The 20,482-nt window shown below is 46.0% G+C and overlaps 1 protein-coding gene across 1 annotated transcript in view; it reads left to right on the top strand.

The window, feature by feature from the left end:
• LOC147717619 (E3 ubiquitin-protein ligase TRIM39-like) overlaps window positions 1–20,482 on the top strand; it is a 249,692-nt gene that overhangs the window by 71,197 nt on the left and 158,013 nt on the right. Inside the window, exons 2-3 of the mRNA XM_086924410.1 lie at window positions 1,093–1,188; window positions 14,885–15,115. Coding sequence (XP_086780536.1) covers window positions 1,093–1,188; window positions 14,885–15,115 — 327 coding nt within the window. The remainder of the gene's footprint in view (window positions 1–1,092; window positions 1,189–14,884; window positions 15,116–20,482) is intronic.

Here is a 20,482-nt window from a genome sequence, read left to right on the forward strand (position 1 = left end):
TTTCTTTTTTCTTTTTTTTATCTTATACTGTAAAGATTTTAAGTAATCATGCCGTTTATTAATAAAATTGTCAAAATTGTCATATAAAGTGGGGTCAGAGATTTTGCCCAGTATTCCAGATCAGATTTGAAGAGGGCTGGGGGAATTCCATTTGGCCCTGGAGCTCAGTCTTTCCTTCCTTTGGAGATTAGTTTCCTAATCGTAACCGCGTTGATTTCAATTTCTGCTTTTTCATATGGTTTTACTGTATGTGAAGGATAGACCTCCTGGGTGACCTGGAGCGTGTTTGTTCCAACAGCCTGTTGGTTGAAGTGAGTGTCTAAAAAGGATTCCCAGGAGTTAACAGTTATATGTGATGTTAGTCCACCATGTTTTGGATTTAAAAATGTGTTCAGTGTGCACAAGAATCGGGCGCTGTTGTTTCCATTAGAGTCGAAATTAAGTTTAGCCCAAAAATCTTCTTCGTTGGATTTTTTGATCTCCCACTTAAGTTTTTTAAGATCAGCCTGGTGCTTGCGAAGCTGTTGGAAAAGACCGCTTTCCCCTGGGCTTATTCTCAGTAACCTTAGGGATTTGTTTATCACTTTTTTGTGATTTTTTTAATACCAATTTCTAGGTACTTGAGGTCTTCCCTGTGACCGTGAGGCCAAGAGACGGGATGAATTTTTTTAATAGAACTCGGAAAGTGCTTTTAACTTGTTTTTGTATGAATTGCAATGATTTTAATTAATTGTGCAAAATAAATATTCTATTCTATTCTCAGTTGAGAACATGCCAGTCCTCCCCTAACACATATTCCTGTCTCTAGTAGCTTGCCCTCAGAGTTGAGGTCCAGGTAGCATACCATTGGGGTTAGTGCCCTTGTTTTCTTCCCTGAGATGTTTTACCCAAATAATTTGCCATGGCGATCTTCATGGACCTTCATGGTCTTTGGCAGTTTTCTGTGGTCAGTCACAGCGTACAACAATTTTATTTTATTATAATACAATGTAGACTAGATATCTCAACCTCTGAAGGATAGTTGTATATTGTGTTGTGTTATTGTAAAACAATATCTGTATGGTTTTTCAAATATAGACTTTCTTCTTTTAGAAAAAGTTTCAAAGTTATCTTGACTATTTGAAGAAAAAGCTGGAGGATGTACTTGAACTACATCGCAAAGAAGAAATTAAAGGAAAACATTTGGAGGTAAGGCAACAGTAAATGATCTACTGGTAGTTTAGAGAGAAGGCCTCAAATATTGCCTTACTTTACCAGTTTCCAGCATGACCACAACATTCTTGGGTGCAGCTGTGCTTCCAAACCATCACCTGCGACATATGGTTCAAACTCTGCTAGTTGAGAGGTGGAGGCTTAGCATTAACCATAAATCTCCTTGATATTGTCTTCGTTCTACCCACACACCCACTTGCCTGCCTGCCCCTCGTAGGATATCACCCTCACTGTGCTGTGCATGGCTTGTCTGGCCCAGTCAGGACTCATAGGACTACCCAGCCATCTAACCAGCACACCCCTGTTCCCTTTATGTTGCTGGTCCACATACAATAGTACCTTTGCACAAGCCAACTAGAAACAACTCCCTCACAAGGTGCCACACTGACAATTTAAATAAGGGTGTGCATGAAACGGAACTGTAGTCTAGTTTATGCTAAAAGATTGTAACCAGTCCATTCTCATTGATGTATGTATGGTTGTAAAGGAAAAAGTACTAAATATCAAAAGAGAATGAATCACTTGACCTGAGTAACTAGGGTTTGCAACATTTGTGTAGGTTATCGATAAAAAAACCTTCATTCATGTACACAAGTCGTAAGGCGGTATATCTTGGTTCTCCGCCCTGTTTTAAAAACGTGATTGCATCATCATTGGGTTTCTTTTCTGTTGTATGCTTCCTCCATCCGGATGTGAACCACTGGTTATTGCAGTAGTGATCAATGAAGAAAGAGAAGTGCAAGTGCTCTAGGGAAGTAAATTATAAAGGTGGCACTAAAAACTCATATACCTAGATTATATTTTAATAGGTCTAGGTTTGAGATCGTTTAAAAGAGCAGTGTTGTGCATTGAACCCCTATTCTAGCAGAAATCTGGGTTAAAGAATTTCCATTTTTTAGTTACTTATTTCTTTATTGATTCCATTCAAGCACAACTGAGTTTCTTCTATACACATCTTCTATGTTAATATACATTATATTGAATATACATTATGGGATAGCACAACTAAATTTGTGAAGAATGCGAAGTATGACATTCCTTTGTGTTTCTTTTTCTTTCTTTTTACTGAACAGGTACTATTTGACCACTTCCGAATCGGGTGAACTACAACCTGATTCACTGACACTGTGACAAAATACGGCCTTTTCTCTCATCTTAGGTCCTAAAGAAAGCCCCCCTGACCCAACGGGGCAAACTATAGGGCTGAAACATGTCGACCTTTTTTATGGACGCTTTAGTGCGGTAGATTAATAATATGTCTTCCTACGCATGACACTGCTTTTAAACGATCTCAAACCTAGACCTATTAAAATATAATCTAGGTATACAAGTTTTTAGCACCACCTTTATAATTCACTTCACAAGCGCACTTGCACTTCTTTTTTCGTTGATCACTACTGCAATAACCAGTGGTTCACCTCCGGATGGAGGAAGCATACAACAAAAAAGAAACCCGATGATGATGGTATCACGTTTTTAAAACAGGGCGGAGAAACAACATATACCGCCTTACGACTTGTGTACGTGAATGAAGGTTTTTTATCGATAACCTACCAAACGTTGCAAACCCTGGTTACTCAGGTCAAGTGATCCATTCTCTTTTGATATTTAGTACTAGTGCAAGGAAGCTGAATGGATTACAATACCTTCTTTCTCCCTCCTCTTGATTAAATATAGCATTAGCAGCAGACAGCAGTGGGAGTAACCCACTCAAACCTCTTTCTTTCACACACCCCTAAGTTAGGACCGGAGAACAAGAGAAGATGGCTGGAAACTTAGGTCTCAGTTACTCGACAGAAGAAATGAATGCATTTTTCCCTACCCTCTCTACTACAAGAAAGCGACTTTACTCAGACCCTAGCACAAACCAATGACTGGTATGAAATCTCTGAAATTAAAAAAGAACAAGTGAGAACTGCCATCCATGGAGTATCTCCGCGCTAATGCGGCACCCAAAGGACTTTTGGTAAATAATGCCCCAAGCATTTTCCTTCAAGACATAGCCTCCTGGAAAGATTGGTCGGCCATATCATAGAAATGTACAAGAGACTACCTGGTACTCCTAATAAAAACAGCAACGAGACTGACAGAAGCACTCACTATCAAAATACAAGGGAGCGAGGCAAAATTGAAAAGTATGGTACACATCACAGTGTTTAAGAAAAGACTTGAAGAAATTAACCGCGAAATAAATGAGACGAGAGAATATATCGCACAAAACAAGATACAAAAATTAGGTAAAGATTAAAAAAAATTCTCAATTAAGAAAATGCACTCCTAGACCACAGAGGACTATAGGGCTCCAGACATACTGTCCGACAACTCTAGCGAAGGGACCCCACGGATGGCTCCAACTGGAGTGGCGACAAAACCACAACACAAAGAAGAAATAGAGGACAGAACAGACACCAACAACGTTGAAGGCCTAATACCTGGCTCACACCATATTATGGAAGCCAACCCCCACCTGGGGCCTTCTAACCATTCAACCCAAATTTCCACGGATGAATGAACCCGTTCTTCCAAGGACTCCCACCAATGGGACCACCAATTGGACCACCGCTGGGCCAAAACTACACACAAAGACTGCCTTTCTTAGGGAGAGGCCAGACCAAACAAAGGACCAGATGGAAAGGAGTAACATGGACAAACCAGGAACGACAGGTCCACACAAGGAGCATGACCAGCACGAAAACAGGAACAAGCACGATACCTCACGGATAGTGTCCTATCCAATGAACAAGAAAATGTCCTCAACAATGGACTTGGTTATGTATCAACTCCCCCCTCTGGATACATTCAAGCTGCAATGCAAGATGGTTGAATTTTGCAGAAAATTGAAGCTAAAGCCTTCAACAACTAAGAAGAATATGTCACAGATGGAGACACAACACTGCGCCGAAAATCCACCTTCTGCCCCATGAACCACCATATACCGATTGAATTACAAACCTTTGAGCAAGCAGTCATGAAAGAAGTAGAAATCTAAAAGACTACACAAAAAAACCCTTCATGAACATCTCGAGGTCAGAACAGGCACTAGATGAACTTTGGCAAAATGGAGAACTGATGATTAAGCCGGCAGACAAGGGTGGTGGTATAGTCCTACTTAACAAAGCAGGGTATAACCAACAATGCCTAGAACTACTCTTGGGCGAGAAATTCTACAAAAGGATTACCACAAGCCCCACAAAAAGACTACAGAAAAAAAATTGAACTAATGGTCGATGAGGCTGAACTGAAAGACTGGATCTCAAAGAACGAAGTGGAATTCCAAATAACCAAGACACCAAGAGTACCTTCCTTTTACTCACTTCCAGAGATCCACAAAGAATGAAGACCCCCACTAGGATGCCCTATCGTCTCAGGTATTGGTTCAATCTTAGACCCACTCTCGCAAATCGCAGACCAATACCTGAGACCTCAGGTACAGAAAACACCAACATATCTGAAAGATACCAGAGACCTGTTGAATCTCCTGAAAGAACAGACCTATTCAGAAGAGAGGATGCTACTAGTTGGACTTGATGTGGATAGTTTACCTCAACAAAAAACATTGGAGACCCTAGAAACCCTACTCTTCCATGAACAATGGGACTTCAAGACATTTTGTACTCAAGTGCTGCAGGCTAGCGGTATCAGAGAACTACTTTGAATACAATGACACTGTATACCAACAGTGTCACGGCACTTCAGTGGGCAGCACTTTTGCCCCAAATGCAGCAGGCCTGTATGTGAGTAACTTCCAAGATACATTCATAAAAAACATCACCAACCCCTTCCTTCCAAATATACACTTTTGGAGGCACTACATAGACCACATCATCCTGACCTGGGAAGGCAACAAAGAAAGTTTGATCGACTTCCACAGATTGATCAACACCAGAGATGAATGTCTCAAGTTCACCTATACAGCAGATAACACAAAATTTGATTTTCTGGACATAACTATCTACATTGAGAATGACATGATCAAAACAAAAACATTTTTCAAACTAACTTCCAAAAACAGTTTGAGTTTTCATCCTCGCTCACTCAGACACAACCTTCCATACAGCCGATTTTTACGTCTCAGATGCAATTGCAGCGATATTGGGGAACACAAAAGTCAAGCAAAAGATTTGTGTGAGAATGAAGGAACAAGACTACCCAGAAAAAACGATCAACAGATGCCAGAAAAGGGCCAGAAACCAACCAAGAGAGATCCTTCTAGAGATTACACCAAGGGAACCACCGAAGGACGTAGTAACTTGTGTAAGTACGTATAGCGCAGCCTCTAACAATGTCAAAAAGATTGTGAACAAAAACTGGTGTATCTTAACATCTCGATCTCTAAACTGGCCAAAACCCAGATTTGCGAACAAAAGAACCCGGAACCTTAAAGATATCCTGGTCCACACGAGACCACCACAACCTGTCAGAAATTAGCTCATCTCGAGGCTACGGGACATTTCTCCAGTTGAGGGGCACTACCCTTGTGGTTCATGCTCGGTATGTAACCTGACCACAGTAACCAAAAACATTCAACTCCTACCAAATCTAAAAGGGACCGTCAAACACCATACAAACTGCAATTCTACACATGTAATCTACAAGATTACCTGTCTGTGTGCCCTACGATACATAGGGATGACGTGCCAAAAAAAAAAACAAAGAATATGCGAGCACAGAAGTAATGTAAAGTGCAAAAGGAGCACAACAAAGATGAGTAACCATTTCATTGAATTACAGCACTCCGTTGATTTTTTTGTAAACAAACTTTATTGGTTTTTCAATTTACTCACATTAGGTACATATGTATGTCAATTCTTGAACATAGAAATCACAAGTCCCATCGCATTCAAACACTTTCCCAGTCTGTGGTGATCTCTTTCCTACCCTCCCATCTTCCCTCCCTTGACCATAAATCAAAGCAAGGAAATAATCAATAACCTAACCCAACACAATTCTGTATATTGCAGTATGCAGCAAATGTACTTTATATGCTCACCCTAGTCATACTGACTCAAACTAACCCAATAAGGAGTATATGAAGGGCATTCTTGCCTCAAAAACTGCTTATTTTTCCTCCTGCATTCTTAATTCATCAGACAGACGCAAGGATATTTTCTCAATTTTAAATGAGCTGACTGACTTAGACAGCGTCCGCCCTAAGGTGGCTCCTACCCAGACCTTCTGTGATACACTCAATAATTATTTTATCGACAAAATTGTGGACATCAAAGAGAGCTTTCCAATTTCCCCTAGCGATACTCCCTCTGCTACCCATACTACTACCAACAAGGTCACATTAAATAGGTGGCCCACTATTACCGCAAAGCAATTCTTAGAGTTATTGGGAAGAGTCAAATCAGGGGCACCTTCTGATAAATTCCCCCCTTACATCCTTAAAGAGTGTCTGTCCATCATCCCGACTCCAGCATATACTCTGCTGAATGACTCTTACATCTGGGTTAGTTCCCCTGGCATTTAAGGAAGCAACAGTCATTCCACTCTTGAAGAAACCTGGGCCGGACCCTACCTGCATGGCAAATTACCGGCCAATCTCCTTGCTTCCTTTCTTGGCCAAGGTTATGGAAGCTCATGTCGCGAAACACCTGTCTAACTTTTTAGAGGGCTCAAACTGTTTTGATCCCCACCAGGCAGGTTTTCGCCCTGCCCATTCAACAGAGGCAGTGGTAGTTGCGGGCTTAGACTCGCTCCGCGATTGCGCTGACAGACGTTCACCTCAGGCTCTGGTGTTGTTGGATCTGTCGGCCGTGTTTGACACGGTCGACCATGACATATTGATCGACCGTGTCAACCAGGCCGGCATCAGGGGCTTAGCCGCTTGTTGGCTGAGATCCTTCTTGGAGAACCGATCGGTCCGTATTGGCACCCTGGTCGGCTCTAAACAGTCCATCACCTGTGGAGTCCCTCAGGGCTCCTCGTTGTCACCTCACCTGTTTAACATTTACATTCTTCCTCTAATCCAGGCATTAAGAGACAAACAGGTGACAGTGTTCAACTACGCGGACGACCTGCACCTACTATTCACTATAGACAACTCCACCCTCTCCATTTCTCACTTCCAGTAGACCCTGAGGTTCAATCAAACCTGGATGAACCAAAACCACCTAAAACTAAACCCTGGTAAAACTGAGCTGGTGCTCACAGGTGACCGTGCCAAGTACTGGGGATCACACTACTGGCCATCAGACATGGGTCAAGCCCCTACTCCTACTTCCTCTGCAAAGACACTTGGAGTTACCCTGAACAGTGACCTCTCTTTAAAAACACAAGTGGGTCAAGTGGTCTCCAAGTGTTTTATCCAGCTCAGAAAAATCAGGCAGGTGCGACGCTTTTTTACCCCAGAGGCCATTATCCAGGTGGTGATCACCACGGTACTTTCCCACCTGGATTATGCAAACTCCATATATCTAGGCCTACCTTTATATCTACTGAAGCACCTCCAGATGGTCCAGATTTAGGCGCCAGACTTATCACTGCTCAACCCAGATGGCACTCAGCATCTCCCCTGCTCAGGAACCTTCATTGGCTCCCCGTGGCCCAACGCTGTGCTTTCAAAACTGGCTGCATGATTTTTAAATCTCTCCACTGCAAAAGTCCTAAATTCATTGATAATCTCATCCTCGGACATATCCCCTCCCGCAATCTGCGCTCTGCCCACCTAGCCCTCCTCCAGACACCCGCCTTCAAACGCAAACACTCTGGTGGCTGCAGATTTGCCGTTCTCGCATCTCGTCTATGGAACACCTTCCCCTTCAAGATCAGGTCCTGCTTGGATCTTTTGTCATTCAGGAAAGCTTTGAAAACATGGCTCTTGTAAATTGATACTTGTATAGCGCACTACTCACCTGCAAGGGTCTCAAGGCGCTTGTACGAATACCGCTGTGGAACCCATCCTGGCTTTCCCTGTGAGGCGTCCACTCCTGGGCACCCCCAAGGTGGAGGCCAGGCTCTTCAGACAAGCATACCACTAATCCCTTTTCATTCACGTTCCCAGGTTCCTGTCCCCGTCTATCTCAGTGCCAGGAAACCAATCGGTGACAGTGCGCTTAATAAATATTTTTTTAACATAACAATAACATTCCTAACTACCCTCTCCCCCCTCACCCACCTCCCCTCCAGGCATGTCGCTTCTAGAATCCCACCTTACTTTCATTAGTCTGTAATCATCATAAAAGCTGGGGTAGATCTATGACCCAATATTGTGGACTTGTGCATGCACATGACCCCATCCCCAACTGCCCTCTGTACTGGCTGTAAGTGCATCCCTTTCCTTATTGTTATGAATCTTCGTGGTGTTGCTCTAGGTCCTGTTCGCTCAGCTCTGTGTCCTCATCATTATCAGTATCTGGGTCCTTAAGTAATCCTACCAGATGCTCCCATGCTCTTGCCATCTCCAGTGCCCTCTCGCTCCCGGATCTTTTTGCCAATTGGAGCCAAACTACCCCATCACATTCCGCCCATTTAAGAAACTCTTTCTTCCACCTAGCTGCTCCAGGGGACACTCTCACCTTCCAGTGCATTGTGATTTCCCTTTTGGCCAGCATTAGCCCCATATCTATGAACTTGCTAGTGACTTTGGTTTTAGCCGTGTGAGGAAACCACCAGTGTAAGATGCATGTTCCCAAAGCCAACTCCAACCCCTTGTCCGTTATTACATTCAGCAAGTCAATCACCTCCATCCAATAATCTGTTAATGACAGGCATCCCCATATCATGTGAGGGAAATCCGCACCCTCCCTTCTACAGCACGGGCATTCATCTCAAGAGCACTCCGTTGATGACCTAAAATAGGTAATCTTGGAAAACTTGGAGAAGAAAAATTACAAGGCAGAACAGATACTTTTTGAAAAAGAGCAGAGATGGGTTCAACGCCTTAGGACAAACACGAAAGGCCTCAACTATAATATTCCGTGGCTTTGCTTGGGACCTTAAAATCGAACATGACAAACATCCAGACCCGCACACTTTTATATGAACAGAGAACTATGTGTGAAAAACATCTGACAATAATTGCTGGAAATGTGTTACTAAAGGAAAGCTTCCACCCTAAGAGGAACTACCGAAGTATTGTGGACACCAACACCAATGTCGTTATCTCTATATATAAAATATATGTGTATATATGTAGTTCTCCCAACTGAACATGCATACTACACAAATTAATGTATGTATGTATATATTTCTTCCTAAGAATCATTATTCAAGTTAAAGCTGGTCTCCAAAATCGCAACACATAGACACAGTCTTTCCTCCATGCCTGTTCCTAAACATAAGTCACACTATTATTCGTGAGCCAACCATAACCAGGTTGACGAGGGAAGAGCCAGCACCAGTCGCGCTACGCCCCGCAACAGGTACCACACAAAGAAACGAGGAGTAAAGCCCAACAAGACACTTATCATATCCGTTTCTGTTACTCTATTCTGAATTTCCAACTTCTCCCCAGCAGGTTATTACGCTCACCGGCTGCCTGAAGAAGTCCGTAATCTAGGACTTGAAGGTGTGCGTTTCTAAAACCAAACTAACTGCACGCTACCTCGCGTTTAACTAAACACGTTAGATACTTGTGTAGAATGTTGCAATCAATTCATTGTTTTGTACCTCTAGTGAACAACCCAGGACACACCCAGACTTCGCATCGGCCCCGCCACACTGTAAAGAAAAAAGAGAAGTGCCTAGAGGTCACTAACTGCTCATAGCCTTGCAATTAGTCAAACGCACTAGATCCATATCAACAATATCGAAATCAAGCATTGTTACGTACGTCTAGTGAACAACCCAGAACTCACCCAGACTTCGCCCCGGCCCCGCCACGCTGAAAAGAAAGATGCAAAATGCAGAGAGCTTTTAAAATAGTTTTGGCTGCATGTATATTGATCAAACATCGGCATGGCCACACTAAAGAATTATGCGATCTGCCTAGAGGCTTGATGTCAATCATGACTACACATATTCAAACCTCATTTCTCCAGCGAACCTCAAGGGGCATCATTAAACCACGTTAGCCGACTTTCACCCCGCACAAACCAGCAGGCAGATTTATAATTCACCAAGCTAAAAATATGCGGAATACACTGGGCGCAGCCCTACCACTTAAGAAGTAGCAACAGACCCAGGTAATACATAGTAAGACACACAATTATACCTGTGCATTGTTGAACCCTAAGGTCAACCACCAATACAGCGATCGCCATATGTTACATCGATTCATCAGTGCGTAAATAGGGAGCCACCCGAAACCCTATTCTAGCACCAATTGGAGTTAAAGAATTGCCATTTTTTAGTTACTTATTTCTTTGAGTTCCATTCAAACTCAACAGAGTTCCTTCTATACACATCATCCATGTTAATATACATTATGTTGAATATACATTATGGGATAGTGTTGTGATGTTATTTCACATCTTCTCTCTTTCTTAACTCCTTTCCTGCTGTTCCGCCAGGTTATGAATGGAATGTTATGACTTCATAGAATGTTAGGTGCATGATCTTGGTCAGTTGGTGTCAGCAGGCTGAGCAGATAGGAGGCTGCTCCTGGTGAGGCATACTTTATGGCCTAGTTATCATCGTGGCGGTACCTAAAGCTACTGTAACCGGATTCTAAATAAAGTTACAACCTGAAACCTACTACCTGGCTTCCTGTAAAGATTCTTACTTCAACAGATAGATCAACTGTCTATGTGATGAATGTGAAGTACGACATTCCTTTGTGTTTCTTTTTCTTTGTCTTTTTACTGAACAGGTACTATTTGACCACTTCCGAATCGGGTGAGCTACATCCTGATTCATTGACACTGACAAAACACGGCCTCTTCTCTCTTTTTAGGTCCTGAAGAAAGCCCTCCTGACCCATCTGGGCAAACCATAGGGCTGAAACATGTCGACCTTTTTTAAGGACACTTAATTGCGGTAGACTAATAATAGGTTTAGCGCCACTTTCATAATTCACTTCACTAGAGCACTTGCACATCTCATTTTTCGTTGATCACTACTGCAATAACCAGTGATTCACCTCCGGATGGAGAAAGCATACGACAAAAAAGAAACCCAATGATGATGCCATAACGTTTTTAAAACAGAGAACCAAGATATACCACCTTACGACTTGTGAACTTGAATGAAGGTTTTTATCGATAACCTACACAAACGTTGCAAACCCTGGTTACTCAGGTCAAGTGATCCATTCTCTTTTGATATTTAGTACTAATGCAAGGAAGCTGAATAGATTACAGTCCCTTCTTTCTCCCTTAAATGTAAATGAAAAAGAACATATTTATGTCTGAAAATCTACTCTAGTTTGGCAGTAAACTTACCCTATCCGTGATTTCTACCAGTGCTAAATTTGTAAAAAAAAAAAAAAAAAAAGTGCCAGGGCCAGTCTCAGGAGCCCACTGCAGCGTGCGCCATCCATTGTCCATGCAATCCATGCCAGATGACATTACCAGCATAACTACTAACCATCGCACGCCTGCAAGTTAGACAATTCAGACTATTCCAAGCCACCCAAAGCGATAAGAATGGCATGGGTGGCAGGCATTATTCCTTTTTAATGTATATAGAAATATTAACCACTGTTTATAGGTGCATCTCAAAATTAGACAGACAGTGATACCATCTGGAGGACTATTATTAGTGCTTACTAAGTCAGTGTATACCAAATTATGTAAGAAAGAAAAATTTCTTTCTAGAGTCCCCTCACTCACCGGGGTTGCCCCACGGTGACATGCTTCATCATTGGGGCCATCCCAGTTCTCTACGAAAAGGGGCGTGCTGCGACAAGGCGACTAAGCTGGAGCACTGGTTTTCCTTAAAAATATGGTTAACCTTATCTCATAAAAGCATCATCCTTCCGTGTGTAAAATCCTGTGTTCTAAATTAATTTATAAGAATGCCCCCATATCCAGCATCACTCTAAATTATTTTATATCTTTGTTTTTGGTATCATTCCGAAGTAACACTTGAAATTCGGCATCACTCGCACCTAGCGCGATAACATACCACCAAGATGGCCGCTCCAAACAAGCGCTCTAGCGTACAGAGACTTTCCGACAACCCGGAAGCTCGCGCCATCTAAATATACCGCGAGCCCCGTTCCAACTCAGTATGCGGTCGGGTGAGGAAGCATCAGGTAGTACCGAGCGGGTTTGCCGATAGGAAGTAAGTGTATAAGCGACGCTAGATTGCAAGGATACCGGCAATTTTAAAAGGATACACAGAAAAGGAGCCTTCTAACTCTAACCTTGAAACTCCTTTTTCAGCAATGTTTCCACGAGGCGTTCCTGCCCTTGCCTAAGACCATGGGGTGTATTCAAACACTCTTTTATGTAAATATAACCATCTGCCATGTTAATATTTCGTGTGTATATGTTGTGTGTCTTGTCATTAGTCACATTAAGTCTATATGTCTTGTGTGTGAAACCACTAAACCACTTGATTCACAGTGTTTTATTTTTCCACACCGGTTTGAAAACCAGCACGCACCAGTATGGTGCCAAGGGCACACCCACGCCCTAGATGAAGTGAGATGCATGTGAGCTGTTCCCCCTTTTTCCGAAAGGGGGTGTCCATCATTTAACAACTGTCATTCTCTTTTTACAGAATCCAGAGTAAATACAAACCGTATGTAGAACAACACGCATGTTTTATTAAAAACAGCGTTGAGCATAAAAATTAGTATTTATTTTAAAAACACCTTTTTCATTTGAATACAGGAGTGGCAATACAGGGCTGGACCCTGTATGGTCCTGAAGAAAAGCTTGGGGGAGCTTGAAACATGTTGACCTTAACACTGATCTAGCTCAGTAAAAGTTAGAATACAGTGTTACCCCTTTTTAATTTTTATACCACACTAGGAGCAAAATAAATTGTTGAGGCCCACTAGCACGGTATTTTTAATTCCACACCCACTCCACCATCACAACACTTGCACCACACATAGTCATCTCACAAAACCAGTGCTCCAGCGTAGTCGCCTTGTCGCAGCACGCCCCTTTTCGTAGAGAACTGGGATGGCCCCAATGATGAAGCATGTCACCGTGGGGCAACCCCGATGAGTGAGGGGACTCTAGAAAGAAATTTTTCTTTCTTACATAATTTGGTATACACTGACTTAGTAAGCAGTAACCACACAATACCTACCAGGTCTCTGGACCCTTCACATAGGGTTCCTGTATTGTATATACTGACTGGAGGCCGACCTGGTCTGGTTTAAACCTCCTTCTCCCTCCATTTTTGTTTATGGACTATTATTAGTGCCAGTGTTGAGGATGAATTGCCTGTGCTGAGCACCCGAAACCACCAGCTCAAATTAAGCACTGATTTCCACACTGTTCTTGCTCACACATGTATATTCAGGAATATGAACCCTCACCCATCTCGGTGGCATGCTTCATCATAGGGTTCTGCGTCACACTAGAGGGAATACTGCAATGCCTAGCAGGTCTCTCAATGGGGGTCTATTTAGTGTACATCTTTTCACTGTTTGTGATGTGTGATAGAGCGTCAGTGTAGATAGTTGGCCACTGAAAAGAGACCTCCGAGTTGCTAGCATTCAAATGGTCTTTTTAATCTTGTCAAAGATTCCTAGATTTGTTATTTAAAAATGCTCTCTTAAGAGAAACTCTAGACAATTGTAGTTGTTTTTTCACACCATAAGACCTACAACTTCTCTTCCATTGCACTCCGGCCTCCCCAAAACTGCCTCCATAAATTAGACATAATGCATATGTGTCCGCATATATGTTTGCTATCATTAGACCTGTTTCCACATCTCTCAAACTGTCTTGTGAAGTGGATGGTAGGGTTAAGACTCCATGCAGGGGTCTTCAACCTTTTCTATATTATAACTAAGTAACATAAAAAAGGCTTTGTCAATTTGAAATACTCCTACATGGGTAATGCATAACAGCAATAGCTGCAAAGCCCCTGGAATCAAAGTAATGGTATTAGTAATGAGTCTCCTCAAACCACATTATTTATGACTCCAATAACAGCTTTAAATATATTTTGTAAATCCAGCTGTTTTTCTCCCGACATCAGCTTACGAGTTCTGAAAATATACAGATTTTCATCTCAAATGCACTCTCAGTTTTGTTATACATATATTATTTCAACCCAAAAAACCTTCTAATTCAGTAGGCCGAGCAGCACACAGAAGAGACACTAACTAGTGTGAGATCTACCAGTAGCTCATGAGCTACTCGTTGGAGAACCCTCACCCAATGCATCTCCAACATATCTGCATAATCTTCCCCTCATCAGAACCTGTCCTCCAGACAACCTACCGCACCCTAGGATCAATATCTGATCCCTGTCTTGCCAAGGTGCAGCTCAACACAGAGTCAGAGTTGTGGAAAAATAAAAATGTATGCATAAGATTTCTATTAAAGCTTAAAACACAGTCATTCCATTCTCTACTCCGACAACGAAACACCACACTTCTCCCACAAAGACCTAACAATAGTATTGTAGGAATGTCCATGTTAGGGGAAAAATACCTGGTCTACTTTCTGCTCTACTGCTGGATGCCCCTTTCTCTGGTATGACATATATGATGGTCCACAAACACCCAGTGGGTAATAAGAAAACAAGCATCATAATCGGTCTGCCCCAGAGTCCATTGAAAATAAATATGAGTAAGGTATCTATTTTTATGTTGTAGTCACAGTTCAAGAGCAAAAGAGACCGAATCCAAAATGAGTTTGAGAAACTGCAGACGTTTTTGGAGAAAGAGAAATCTCATCACCTCAGCAACTGTGAGGAGGACGAGAAGAAGAGTCTGCAGAACATCAAGGAGAAAGTGTCCCAATATGAAGAAACGCAATCTGTCCTCAGGAGCCTGATCGCAGAGATCGACTCAAAGTGTGAGCAGCAGGATGTGGAGTTATTGAAGGTAAGAAAAGGTTATAATTCTATAGGCCAACACCAAACCTTCCTTAGTTTCAAAAAGTATCAACCTTTTGAACTGGATGTAATGGGAGCCATGTTTGATGCCACACCTCTCTGAACCCAAAGCCAACTATATATTGTATGTTGGTTAGAAGTAAGCTCGGGGTGAGGCTACGAAGAGTACCCAGGTAGAACCGTCCTCTCCGGTGATTTTTTTTTTTTTATCAACTACACCAGGGCCTCAACATTTATCATGTGCTGCTGGCCATTATTACGGCTATGACTGTGCTGCTTCACAGAGCAGAGCTGCTAACTTTAGTTTGGAGACCAGAGGTCAGTTGATGAGCAGCTGTGCTGACCATGGTGACCTGAAGACCGGGAGCCAGGTTCGGTATCAGCATCATGCCTGGTTCCCGGCCTTCAAGTCGGTGAAGTGAACCAGGTTTGGGTCTCAGCGTCGATGAATCATGCAGGCCCAGGGCCTCCTCATTTATCCTGTGATATGACACAGCACAGTCATCATGGCTGTAATAATTGCCGGAGCAGAACTGCTGACTTTAGTTTGGAGACGTGAGAGAGACTCCAAAGTCAGCTGCTGTGTTCTGGCGACAGTACGGTCAAGGGCCACAAGATTCAGTGCACAGTCAGTCACACGCTGTCACGCAACAATATATGCATAATGCAGCGCTGCGCACTTGCGCAGGCTCGACGCAGCTAGTAGTCTAGTCAGTACTCACTCACTGTCATTCCTTTTTCCCCGAGTCTGACTGACTCAGCCTCAGGTTCGACGGCAGCTCACATACATTGCCTGCAGAAGGGCTTGCACTGACCTGGGCTGCCCATGATGATCTGACTGAGTGAAGTAAGTAGAGGCCTTCCAGGGCAACGAGGTCAGGCGGAGCTTAAGTGCTCCTGACTCTCTCTCTCTCCCGCCCTCCCTTCTGTATGTGCAAGTGGCATGCACGGAGGCGATGGGGAGCACCCGTAGCAGAGAGAGTGGGGCTGAGCTTACTGAGGGCAGCAATGACCAATTAGTGCATGGCTTCACAATAAAGCCATGCAGTGATTGGTCAATATGCCCCCCATGCTCCTGGACATGCCCCCAGTCACAGGCTCTGCCGCATTCTCTGGAGACTCTGCCTAGCGACTAAAGCAGCCAATCCAGGAGCTGCTAAAGTAGCGCTTTGATTGGCCTAGGCCATGAGAACTTGCCGCTCCTTAGGAGGCAGGGGAGCTGCGGCTTTAAACCCTCCCCCCACCATCCTCCATTGTACAGGCGAGAGTGGCAAGACCCTCAAGACTGCGCATGTCGAGCAGGCCAGGGAAAGGCACCCGGCCAACCCAACGTGCATTGTTGCTGCACTGGCTTAGGGAATGCCTGAGTCTTGTTGCAAGTTGCTCCTTACCCCACCCCTTACCCCTCCCATGAGTGACGTCACGTTAGTAATGGCATGCCCGCGGATGAGTGAGACAGCTGACTGCTGCCGTGCCGGGGGCGGAAATATATTATGAAGTAAGTGCTGCTGCTGATGGACCCCTAGGGCAAAATATTCAGTAGGGCAACGCCCCAACGCCCATACAAAGGAACCGCCGTGTGGTGATTCCGATCTAGGCTGGGTTTGTTAAATGATGTGACCATGGATGATCCCGTGTTTGAGAAATCTGGTTGTTGGTTAACCTGGGTGTGAGCCCTGGTTAAGCAACAACCATAATCCCTTGCAGGGTGTACCACAAATGGTCACTGAATTAACCTATGCTTATTCCTGGGTAGTTTGGCACAGAAAAGCTGTCCGCTTTAACTTGGAGGCAATGTGTAAAGTATTTATGCAGCACACAAACAGTAAATAAATGAAAACACAACACTAGAAAAATCCCTAATCAATTTTAGAAATATAGAGTACATTTTAATGAATTATTTGACACCAAAATGACAATAATCCAATCAGTAGAACCGAATTGTGAATTTTAAAAGTTTATAGTAAAACCTAGTGCCGCCCCGCTACCGCCACCCAGCTGCTCCTCCCTGCCGGTTTCCCTCTTAAGGGGACCGCGCGGCGACACAGGGAGCGACCTCTGACCCTGCCCTCAGGCTAGGCCGCCCCCACGCCGCTGCTGCCCACTGCCTGCCTCAGCGCTGATCCAATACTCGCTCTCTCCCCCTGCCGCTCCTCCCGCCCTCCCGCACTTTCCTGCCGCTGCCTCCCTGCGGCCCCGCCCCCTCCAAGCCCATTAGGCGCCCCGCCCCGCCCCGCCACGCAGCTGCTCCTCCCTCCCGGTTTCCCTCTTATGGAGACCGCGAAGCGGGCGCGCAGCGGGCGCACCAAAGGCAAGCCTGTCTGCGACCGCCTGCGCCCGGACCGAGCCTGGACCCCTGGCCCCCGATGGCACGAGCTCACGCACTCAACGCCGGCCGGAACCCCGCTTGCCACCGAGCCACCCCGAAACTCACCCACGGACCCTTCACCTGCCAAGCCTGCAAATTTACCTGCCTCCGAACCTGCACCGCACCCGCCAAGCCAAGCGCCAGCAACGTTCACCTCAAGTGCATCCTGCTCAACACCCGCTCCATCCACAGGCACGCCGTCGAACTCTGGAACCTCTTCGACACAACATCACCAGACGTCGCCTTCCTCACAGAAACCTGGATGAACGCCTCCTCAGCCCCTGACATCGCCATAGCCATCCCAGATGGCTACAAGATCACCCGGAGGGACCGCGTCAACTAAACCGGAGGAGGCATCGCCATCATCCACAGAAACACCATCCGCATCACGACCAACTCCGACGACACCCTCACCGCCGCCGAGCACCTTCACTTCCAGATACACATCGACCCTAAGACCACCCTCAGAGGCACTCTCATCTACAGACCCCCGGGACCACGCACACAATTCAGCGAAGCCATCGCAGACTTCGTCAGCCCGCACGCCCTCACCTCCCCTGACTACATCCTCCTGGGGGACCTCAACTTCCACCTGGAGAACAACAAGGACAGCAATACCGCCGCCCTGCTGGACAACTTCGCCAACCTCGGACTCAAGCAACTGGTGAACACCCCCACCCACTACGCAGGCCACACGCTTGACCCCATCTTCTCCTCCAGCAAGCACATCTCCTTCAGCCACTCCACCGGACTACAACTGGACAGATCACAGCTGCTTTCACTTCAACTTCAGGAGAACCACGACCCTCCACCACCCGCAACAGGTTCCTCCCAGAAGCTGGAGCAAGATCACTGCCGACCAGCTCACCACCTCCCTCAGCCAGAACCCTCCCACCAAAACGACGGACCGCAACGAAGCAGCCCACAACCTCACACAGTGGCTCTCCAACTCCGCCATTGACCTTGCACCCCTGAAGAACCCTCCCAGCAGACCCGGCAGCAAGAAAACTTAGTGGTTCACCAACGACGTCAAAAACTCCAAGAAAACCAGCCGCACCCTCGAGAAAGCCTGGCGCCGCGACCAGACAGCAGAAAACATGACAGCCCTCAAGTACGCCACCCGCCAATACCAACAGCTGATCCACACCACCAAAAGGACAACATTCAAAGAACGACTGGACAACAACACCCACAACAGCAAGGAACTCGTCAGCATAGTTAAAGAGCTCTCCAACCCTAGCGCCTGCAACAACGGCATCACACCCTCGCAAGACCTCTGCGACTCACTCGCCTCGTTCTTTCACCGCAAGATCGCCGACATACACAACAGCTTCGGCGAACAGACCACGCACACTACCACCGAACCAGCGCCCCCCACCACCACCCTCTGCACCTGGACTCCGGTCAGCACCAAAGACACCACCCGCATGATAAACACCATCCACTCCGGATTCCCAACCGACCCCTGTCCACACCACATCTTCAACAAAGCCGACTCCATCATCGCACCCCAACTTCGGGACATCATCAACAGCTCCTTCGCATCCGCCACCTTCCCGGAGAGCTGGAAACACGCCGAGCTCAGCGCCCTCCTGAACAAACCCACCAAGGAACCCGTGGACCTCAATAACTTCCGCCCAATCTCGCTCCTCCCTTTTCCTGCCAAAGTCATCGAGAAGACCGTCAACAAAAAACTCTCCGCCTTCCTCGAGACTAACGGATCCCTCGACCCTCTCGCAGTCCGGCTTTCGAGCAAACCACAGCACCGAAACCGCCCTCATCGCAGCTACCAACGACATCAGGTCCCTGCTCGTCAACTAGGATTCAGCTGCCCTCATCCTCCTGGACCTCGCAGCAGCCTTCGACACAGTGTGCCACCGCACCCTGATACGGCGCCTCAGCAACACCGGAATCCAAGGAACGGCCTTGGAAAGGATCATCTCGCTCCTCGCCGGAAGAACCCAGAGAGCCTGCCTCCCCCCTTCCGATCCGCGGCCACCGAAGTCATCTGCGGCGTTCCTCAAGGATCCTCGCTCAGCCCCACCCTCTTCAGCGCCTACATGAGCCCTCTCGCAGCCATCGCACGCCAACACAACCTTAACATCATCTCCTACGCTGACGGCACCCTGCTGATCCTCTCCCTCACCAACGACCCCGCCACCACCAGTGCCAGCTTCCAGGAAGGAATGAAAGACATCGTGGAATGGATGAAGCTCAGCCATCTGAAACTGAACTCAGACAAGACGGAAGTCCTCATCCTGGGACCATCCCCCTCTGCCTGGGACAACTCCTGGTGGCCCTCGGCTCTGGGCACCACCCCCAAGTCCACGGATCATGCACGCAACCTGGGCTTCATCCTGGACTCATCCCTCATGATGACCAAGCAATTCAACGCCGTCTCGTCATCCTGTTTCAACACCCTGCGCATGCTCCGAAAGATATTCCGGTGGATCCCCACCGACACCAGGAAGACTGTCTCCCAGGCCCTTGTCACCAGCCGACTGGACTACGGGAACACCCTCTACGCTGGAACCACAGCCAAACTCCAGAAAAGACTCCAGCGCATACAGAACGCCTCTGCACGACTCATCCTGGACATCCCCAGTCACAGCCACATCTCTGCCCATCTGAAAGACCTGCACTGGCTCCCCGTCAGCAAGAGGATCACGTTTAGACTCCTCACCCACGCACACAAGGCTCTCCACAACATGGGCCCCAAATACCTCAACAGCCGCCTCACATTCTACACACCCACCCGCCAGCTCCGATCCGCCAGCCTCGCTCTCGCCGCCGTCCCACGGATTCGCAAAGCCACTGCCGGAGGAAGATCCTTCTCCTACCTAGCGGCCAAGACATGGAACTCCCTCACCACCCCCCTACGGCTGACCCAGGACCATCTCTCCTTCAGGAAACAACTCAAGACCTGGCTGTTCAAGCAGTAGCAACTCCCGTCCCTCCCATCGCCTTGAGACCCTAACGGGTGAGTAG

Source organism: Lissotriton vulgaris, chromosome 5 (genome assembly GCF_964263255.1).
Source record: "Lissotriton vulgaris chromosome 5, aLisVul1.2, whole genome shotgun sequence".
Taxonomy (NCBI): domain Eukaryota; kingdom Metazoa; phylum Chordata; class Amphibia; order Caudata; family Salamandridae; genus Lissotriton; species Lissotriton vulgaris.